At 34.4% G+C, this 9546-nt stretch overlaps 1 protein-coding gene across 1 annotated transcript; it reads left to right on the top strand.

Annotated features, from left to right (window-relative positions):
* The first annotated feature begins 1028 nt into the window (after positions 1 to 1028).
* On the top strand, positions 1029 to 9161 carry LOC133291450 (splicing factor SF3a60 homolog). The gene is made up of 13 exons (XM_061489713.1): positions 1029 to 1347; positions 2097 to 2410; positions 2487 to 2600; positions 2784 to 2888; positions 3177 to 3319; positions 3422 to 3518; positions 4324 to 4488; positions 4698 to 4769; positions 5439 to 5597; positions 5701 to 5778; positions 7055 to 7183; positions 7527 to 7673; positions 8562 to 9161. Exons 2-13 carry the CDS (start codon positions 2237 to 2239, stop codon positions 8706 to 8708), a joined length of 1530 nt encoding a protein of 509 aa, XP_061345697.1. The 5' UTR covers positions 1029 to 1347; positions 2097 to 2236; the 3' UTR covers positions 8709 to 9161.
* The last annotated feature ends 385 nt before the right edge of the window (positions 9162 to 9546 follow it).

Genomic DNA, 9546 nt, shown 5'->3' with positions numbered 1-9546 from the left:
TTGTAATAAGGACCATCATGTATAGTATTAATATGCTAAAGTTTCTGTTTCAACTTTGGAAAAAGAAAACTGCAATGCAAGCTTTTTAATGGAGAAATAAAATAAATTATCATGTCTCATATTAGGTGTCTGTGGGTCACTGGTTCAACCGCATGATCCGGATATATATATATATATATATATATATATATATATATATATATATATATATATATATATAAAAATTTTAATTTGGGACCCTAGTTATAATTTTTTTTATTTTGAATTAAAAATATGAACATATTACCATTAATAAATTAATAAATAAAAGTAAAGGTGCACACATGTAAATAGAAGAAAAAATGACACATGAAAAAATATGAAAATATAAAAGATTTCAAAATTATTAAAATTTTCATTTTGAGTTTGCAAGAAGAGTGAAATTAGTTTTAGCCCAGTGAATGCAAAAAAGCTGAACAGGCCCAAATTCTCAAAACCCTAATATCCCATTCCATATAACTTTACTTGCAATCTTAATAAGAAAAGAGTAGTAGCCCTTAGGGCGGGCAATATGGGTCGAGCCTGTTTAACCCACTCAAATTGGTGGATTGGGTTATAAGTCTCAACCCACCAACTCATTGTAGCTCGCCCCGTTTACAAAAGGAATAAAACGGGTTGATCATGAGTCGGGTCGAGTTGGCCCGTTAATATTCGAATATTTTTATTTTTTTTATACACAAAAAATAAAAGTATAAAAATTAGGAAACGGATTTACTTACCATCAAAAAAATTTACAACTCTTACAACCAATTTAATCACTGTTGATCTCCGTCAATTTAACGGTTACAATTTATGGAAAATTAATAGCATTTATTGTGTCACATTTATTAATTTTCAATAAATTATAACCGTTAGATTGATGAAAATCAACTATAATTATATTGATCGTAAAAGTTGTAAATTTTTTTTGGTAGTAAGTCTTCCACTAAAAATTAACATTGCTTTTATTTGCCCTAATTTTACACCAGCAATCGCGCCGCTTAGGTCCTCCCCTTCTATTTCTCCCTTTCGTTCCTCGCCGCCGTTCCTCACCGGTCTTCGTTCCTCGCCTTCGATCTCACCATTCATCTTTTTCATTTCCTATGCGTTTCTCTTTTGATTATTAGGATGGAAAGGACATACGCCCAGCAATAGAAAGGAAGACGTTTGAAAGGAGTGCGATTTTCTTTGGATTTGGCTCCACCCCATTCCGTTGCTCTGTTTCTGCCGATTTTCAGAGAGAGACCAAGCGACTCCTGTGTCTGTTTATCTATTCTCGCTTCTGCACAACCGCCTTTCTCCCGTTCATCATCGTTGGAGGCAGAACAGGTATGTTGATTTGAAAAGGTTCATTTTGTAACTTTTGTTATCATCAATTTTGTTGCTGGTTAGGGTGTTTTAGCTTTAAATTATTGATATTGTTCTGTCTTATAGTTAAGAGGAGGAACGTGAGTTCTCTTTTTCAAGGAGTGGTTAGCACTCATTGAAGGTTGGACTTTCATTGTTGAGTTATACTCTTTATATGATGATTATGGTTATATCTTTGGTATGAATTTGAATCGCGAAGGGATAGTTGGATTCAAATCATTTTGTCATTTGTTTATGATAGTTATAGAATTTGTTCAAAACACCCATGAGTATAAAATAAGATTTGACCCAAAATCTGGTAGACTGGTACCGTTTCCACACTATTTGCATACTGCAAGTAGGAAAAAAAAAGTTAGGTTTTCAAAACACCCATACCGTTTCCACACTTCTTAATATTAATCAATGAAAATATTGCAAAGCCAGCCCATTTAACGTCTTCCTTTCTATTCGCTGGTTTTGGAAGTTTTAGCTGGTTTTAGCCAAAACCAGCAACGAAACCAGCATATTAGTCCAGCCGCGAGTTTTCGCATCTCACTAACTCGTGAAGTCCAGCCGCCTCTGTCTCATAAACCCTGATCTGGTTTTCGCTGTTAGTCCTCTTGTTTGTTTTCTGGTTTTCTCTTTTCTTGTTTTCTCTCTTATGGTTCCATTTCTGGTTTCGTTTCTGGTTTTCTCTTCTGGTTTTGTTTCTGATTTTTTTGTTTCTTAAGGCTGTGCCTTCGACCTGTGTCAAAAAAATACATAGCCGTCGGGTTTTTTGGTTATCGGTGAGGGAGTATCTCCGGTGTTTCTTGAACCGGCGGGTCACCGTTTTTAGGAGAGAAAGAAAAGTGAAACCTAGAGAGAGAGAATGTCGTCGACGGTCCTGGAATCGACTCGGGCAGCACACGAGGAGGTGGAGCGGTTGGAGCGGCTGATAGTGAAGGACCTCCAGAATGAGCCTACCTCAAACAAAGACCGTTTGTTTCAGAGCCACCGTGTGCGAAACATGATCGACACTATTACCTCCACCACTGAAAAGCTCGTAAGTTTGCTCATTACGTTTTTTCTTTATTTATCATTCACATCCTAACCTAGTATGCTTTTTGTATCTCTCTCAGATTGAGATATATGAAGATAGCGACAATGCAAGGAAGGATGAGATTGCTGCATTGGGAGGTCAAACTGCTACTGGAATTAATGTTTTTAGTGCCTTTTATGATAGACTCAAAGAGGTTATTTTATTTATTTATTTATTTCAATTATTTTCGGATAAAGTTTTTTCTTGTGTTTTTCAATTTAGAGATTTAAGCTGGTTAGGATATGCTACAAAATAAATAATTGCATATGGTGAAGTTCAGTTGAATTCGTTATTACCAGTGTATATGTAACGGATTGGTTGTTTTGTGGTATTGCAGATACGAGAGTATCATAGGAAGCACCCAGTTGCTCGTGTTGTTGATGCTAATGATGATTATGAAACACTTCTTAAAGAGGAACCTCAAATTGAGTTTAGTGGAGAGGTCTCTCTCTCTATCTCTCTCTCTCTCTGTGTGTGTAATCACCAATTCTATGGAGAATATGAAAATAGTGACAATTCATTAGGATTTTTTGGTTTACCTCGAATCTTTTTTGTGCATGATTGAATCTTTTTTGTTTTCATTTTAATATTCTTGTTTGAGGTGCTTTTTTCTGAAAAGAACAAGTATATATGAAACTAACATATTCTAATGTTAGGATATACAATGTCGTGTTTCCAATTCTGATCATTTATGCTCATGTAGTTTTTTCTGGACATTTTATTCTTCCAGGAAGCTTTTGGTCGATATTTAGACATGCATGAATTGTACCATCAGTATATCAATTCCAAATTTGGAGAGCCAATTGAGTATTCTGCATACCTTGATATTTTCTCAGAAACAGATAAGATTCCACGCAAAATGAAAATGACCAGGTGAGTTGTCTTCTCTATTGAACGAATTTGTTGATCATTTGACATTAATGTGCATCCCACATTTGTATGAAATTCTAAGTTTTTTCCATTCAATTTCTATAGGCAGTACATGGAATATTTGGAGAATCTTTTGGAGTATCTGTTATACTTTTTCCAGCGAACAGAACCCCTGCAAGATCTTGATCGAATTTTCTTAAAGGTGATTAATTTTATGTGGCCACTGTTTTGTACTCATAGTATTTTTTAGCATAATTTTGAGCCTCACTTTTCTGTAAGGATAGAATGGTATTTTTGTCTCATAGTTCTGAAATTGTTGGACTAGAAACTGAATGAATCTTTGCTTTAAATGATTTGCATTAGTTTTTATTACTGAAATTTTTTTCCCAATGAATTCCGTTGTTATGTTTGGGCCGTCAAAGTGTTGTACAAATATGTTCATAATTTTGTGGCAATTTATTCAACCTTTTAATCATTCCACTACCATAATTTTTCCTTTATGGAAAAGTAGTAATCATTTTTTTTTTGGGTATTTATAAAGAAACTTACAACTTTTTTCTTTCCCATAATCCTATTTTCTGTATTAAAACATTTTTTAAATTTGAACTAATGCTAATATTCAACAAATATTTCTGGTGCACATAATTATTGTGAATAGACTTTAAAAATCACTATATGATTTTAATATATATATTTTTTTGGGTGAAAGATTTTAATATATTTTATTTTGTATGCATAGATGCATGCTTGACCATTGACTAGTTTGACCTAAATGAATGAACTTCTATGTTTTAACAGTCATCTTGTGTAATTCCTGTTCATGTTTTCATGTCTGTTCATTTATTGGCCAGAGTAATGTAGAGTTTGTATCACATAATAAGTGGTGTGCATGAATTTTTCAAAGATAACATAAATTTCCATCTCGTTGGCATGGATGGGGGGTTCCTTCTGCATTATTTTCATTTTTTCTTTTTTTATGGGAGGGAAAATCTGATATAGCTTGGCAGGTAACAACTGAGTTTGAAGAAAATTGGGCTACTGGAAAGGTACAGGGATGGGAGAATGACATTCAGGAGAATGGACATGTACCTGCTCAGCACGCAGCAATTGATCTTGATTATTATAGTACAGTTGAAGAGCTGATGGAAGTGGGTCCTGAAAGGTTAAAGGAGGTAAAATTCAGGACTGTGTGTATCCATTAACAATGTAGCTGGTGATGTACAAAGATTCACCCTCTCTTTTCATAAACTTAATATCTTAAATTTCTGTATACATGAAGTACAAAGATCAAGTATTTTGCCAGTCATTGATTTCGGTAAATTTTCGTCTTTTGATAACTGTTTCCCCCCCCTTGTTTTCTGCCATGCTTTTTATATGATAGGCACTGGCTGCATTGGGGCTTAAAACTGGCGGTACTGTTCAGCAACGTGCAGAGAGACTCTTCCTCACAAAGGTGATTTATACTTAACAAAGTACAAGGTTACACATACTTTTTTTTTTTTTTTTTTGTTGGTGGAAGGAAATAGGGATTTAGAGATTATCTCTCTGTAGGGGTTTTTAAGTGACTTTGTTCTTACTATCTTCTTCCAAGTTGACTGTCATAAGTCTAAGATTATTAGTCCATATTCTGGGAACTTCTTATATATACCCACTGCACTGGACCCATATTGACAGTTCTACTGCTAATTTAAGATGTTTCAACTTTTGCTGGCCTATCACTCTTCCCCTGCTATAAAATGTATAACTACTCTCCCTTGAAAACTAGCTAATGTATATATTATTGGGTCTTGGCATAATCTATAATTTTATGCTTTTTGATGGGGATCGTTTCAATTAGAAATGCTTGAAATTCCAAAATTTGTTCAGCTTATCCATTATGTCATAGATTTTGAATACTGTGAAAATGTAAATTCATTAACTATTTATAAAGTGACATTTCTACCTAGCATTGTAGATCAATATTCAATTCAAATCCTTCAAGCCTAATCTCCTATTTGGTTGGAAGAGGCCCTGGTTCCCTGAATTTCAATTATAGTTGCTTTGCTGCTTGTAAGTTGTACCTGCATAATCTGGATTGACAGCTTGACATTACAAATTTTCTTTGGTTTTGTTTTTTATGCAGCACACGCCTCTTGAAAAGTTGGACAGGAAGCATTTTGCGAAGGGGACACGTGGCTTAGAAAAAAATGGGGTTACTGATGTTCCACAAGAAGATGGAAATTCAAAAGAAATTGCATTAATGGAGGCCAAAATGAAAAAACTCTGTGATTTGTTAGAAGAGGTTAGCACATGATGCTTAATTTCCTTTAGTTCCTTTGATGTCTGATATTCACCATTTTGGACATACAATGTCTGCTTGTATAATTTTTCTGACCTTTGTACAGACAATTGCTCGAACAAAAGACAATGTTGTAAAGAAGCAAGCCCTAACATATGAGGAAATTGAAGCAGAACGTGAGGAGGTGAGTTAAAGCAATTTAAGGATTCTCCAAAATTTAGGGATGCATAGTGCATTACTATGACATTAATTTTTCAAATTACAGTTTCATTTTTCTGTAAAAGAATAGAATAACCTAACATCTTTTATGTTTTGGATTCAATAAATATAAACCATTAAATGCACTGTTTTTGTGTGCTTTTAACATCGGGGGGGATGGGATGGCTTTTATGAGTGACTAAGGGGCAGTGATTGGTAATGTACAGTCGTATGAATTATCTATAATGTCTAGGTTCAAAATTTTCTCCAAGATGGCATTGGTACAATCCATTGCATCAATCATATTTACAACTTGGCTACCTAATTAAAATGAGAGGACATTTTGCCATGATTTGATGTACATTATTTATCTTGAACTTAATGTACAACATATGTGAAGGGGATGTTGAGCTAGTCTTTGTATATTTGGCCAACAATATTGAAGTTAATCCATCCTTATTTTAAACAGTAGTGAAAGTGTAAGGTCATCTATGAGATACTAAGTTGTTGCTTAAGCTATCAATGAGCTTGACCTGTTTTCTTAATCTATTCAGATTAAGAAAATGATATTAGTTGCTCACAATTCACATTTAAATACACGAGTTGTTTTCAATCTTCTTCCTGCCATGACACTTACCTTCTATGGCAGGTAAAGATTATTCATCTAGAAATTATATATTTTGATTTGTATCCCACCACTATCAAGAAACTTACATACACACTTTATGTTAACTTGTGTCCACAACTGTCTTGATTATAACTTTGAATCTTTTACCTCTCTGTTTCTGAGTGGAGCATGCCGTTATCAATTGCATCTTCTAGGCCTTGTTAAGGAGGGGTAAAGACTTCACACAAAAAAAGGGAGGGGTAAAGAGACAAATGATCTGGCAGAAATAAATGTTGTAGGAGATAATTATTACCTAACTGGAGAAATTATCGTGCCGCGTTAAAAATATGGGCTTGAGAAGAGAAACTTGTAGAATCGACTGTCAGTTAAATGTACCAAGTGGGTATTTGTGATTGTTGTTGTTTTTTTTGTCCCCCTCTTGTTTCTTTGAAAATGTCAATAAAAACTTTTTTCTATTTTCTTTGTTTAAGTTTCATCGTCCATACTAACAAGGGAAAAAGAAGTTTTGGGCATTCAGCTGTCCCCCATTCACATTGCATTTCCTTCTTTTTTTTTGGCCATTTACTTTTATTCCTTCTTCACTCCCAAATAATAGCTCATTTAAGAATACATTACATTAAATGATCCTTGGCAGGAGGAGACACAAGAGGACACTGAGAGCGAAGATGAGGAGCAGCAGATATATAATCCCCTAAAATTGCCAATGGGATGGGATGGGAAGCCTATACCTTATTGGCTGTATAAGTTACATGGTCTGGGTCAGGTATTATTTATTTGCTGTTAAATTTTGGAGACTGAAACTGTCATATCTTCTCAATAGACATCTGAAGCCGTCAACATTGTTGCTATCAATTCATGAGTCTTGCCAGTCGTCTCAAGCAGATTGGGGCTGAGAAGATCTCCCCCTTCTCCACAAGAGAAGCAGGGAAAAGCAAAAATAATAATAATTTTTTTTTTAAAATATTGTAATCATCTGACTTTACCTCTTAGCAGCAGTAGATAACTCCATTCGTTGACTTAAAAGGAAAATAAGGGACTTGTTATAGGATTTTTTATGGCTCACAATATTTTGATCATATAAATAGTGTGATATGAAATAATTTCAGGAATTTAAGTGTGAGATATGCGGGAACTACAGTTATTGGGGGCGTCGGGCCTTCGAAAGACATTTTAAAGAATGGCGTCATCAACATGGGATGCGGTGTCTTGGTATACCAAATACTAAGAACTTCAATGAAATCACATCGATTGAGGTATACATTTTTATTTTGGTTTCATACCCTTGCTGAAATAGTCAGTCTAATTACGTGTTTTGCAAAGTATTATAAATTACTTCCATCTTCTATGTATAATTACGTGTTTAAGTGCACAAACCTCTTGTTTACTTAATATTTATTATAGGTATTTCACGATTACAATATGTTGACATTACATTTTTTATATTTGATCTATAACTATTTGAAATATAACGTACATTAAAATGTCTGGGTATAACTATCAGCCAATATTTAATTTTTCTTGTATATACTGTATTTATTTATTAAAAGTTTGAGTTGTATGACATTTCAAGAATTTAAATAAAAAAATATATCTGGCTGCATGGTTTGATTTATTAGTGATCTGTGTGTGCAATGCCAGTAACGATATTTCTCCACTATTTCTTTCATCTTTCCCTGCAAGGAAAAGAGGTAATAATCCGCCTCTAGTTATAGATCCTATCAATACTTAAAATCTTGTTATTTTGTTTCAATCATATTATGGTTGCAAGTGCCTGTTTAGTTTGTTTCATGTACCCTCTCTGCCTCTCAACACCTGAGATCACATTCCAATACTGATTCCAGTATTTTTTGTTCCTTTTATGGTAATTTGACTCTGAAAAGTAGCTCTTGGTAAACAATACCCAAGTAACAAATCTGTTCACTGACACTTTTCTGATAATATACACAATTTTGTAAACGAATTTAGCAAAGACTCACCATGAAATCAGAGAATAAAATCACTTCTCAAAAACCTTGAAATATGTGTGCTGCTTTCTCTCTGGGACTCTGCAGTCCTTGTCAACAAGTTTCTGACAAAAATCTATGGTTATTTGTACCTGTAACATTTATGGTTATCTTACATGTCACCATGCTCTGTTGCAGGAAGCCAAGGATCTTTGGAAGAAGATACAGCAAAGACAAGGAGTGAACAAGTGGCGCCCAGATTTAGAGGAAGAGTATGAAGACAAAGAAGGCAACATTTATAATAAGAAGACATACACTGATTTACAGCGGCAGGGACTTATATGAGAAAAAGCAACTTTTTAAAGATGCCTCTTTTCTCTCTTTTTTTATGAAAAAAATTCATCTTCTCACATGATCTGTGTAGTGTGAAGTGGAAGCAGTTTGTTTTTGGCAGGGTTAATAGGGGAATGGTTGTATGTAAACAGTGTTGTGCACTACCATGGAGAAGAGTGGGGCCAGACAGCGAGCCTTATTTTGTACACTTGCTTTAGTAATTGTGAATTGTGAATTGTGATTGATTCCCTAACCAGACGGGAGAAGAAACAGATATTGTCATTGATGTTGTAGGTTTTTTGGTGTTAGTAGTCTACTGATGTCTTTGATTGGAGATTAACTTAAAAAGATCTTGGCTGGGTACGTTAGGAATATACTTTGTATGAACAATGCCCGTAGTAGGAGCGTGTATAGCATGTAGTTGGACTAGTGAACTTGGCACCAATTTTGTTTATGAAATTTTATATTCCAGACTTCTCACGTTTTTTCACAATTTCACATGGATAAACAGTCCTTTACTCATATTCTAATTGAATAAACTTTACCATGGTTTACGGCATTATCAAGGGAAACCCCCAAATGTCGAGCGTTCTGAATCTGAATTCCCTATTCCGTTCTCTCTCCCTCCCTCTCTCCTCTTGAAAAGTAAACCATTGACATCGACATTCTGTAGCTGAGGCAATCTCCCTGCGTAGTTTGCCCACAACTACTAGGTTCTAAATGGGCAAGGTAGGGTTAAATTTTAATTTAAATAGGCAGGTCTATATTAAGTATTTTCAGCTTGATCTGATTTTGACCTAAATTTTGATATAATTTAATTATAATCTTAATCTGATTTATATTTAAAAAT

This window comes from Gastrolobium bilobum, unplaced genomic scaffold (genome assembly GCF_033153095.1).
Source record: "Gastrolobium bilobum isolate Gb01-03AN ecotype WA unplaced genomic scaffold, APGP_CSIRO_Gbil_v1 utg52412, whole genome shotgun sequence".
NCBI classification, from domain to species: Eukaryota; Viridiplantae; Streptophyta; class Magnoliopsida; order Fabales; family Fabaceae; genus Gastrolobium; species Gastrolobium bilobum.
This window is presented reverse-complemented; position numbering and strand designations above follow the sequence as displayed.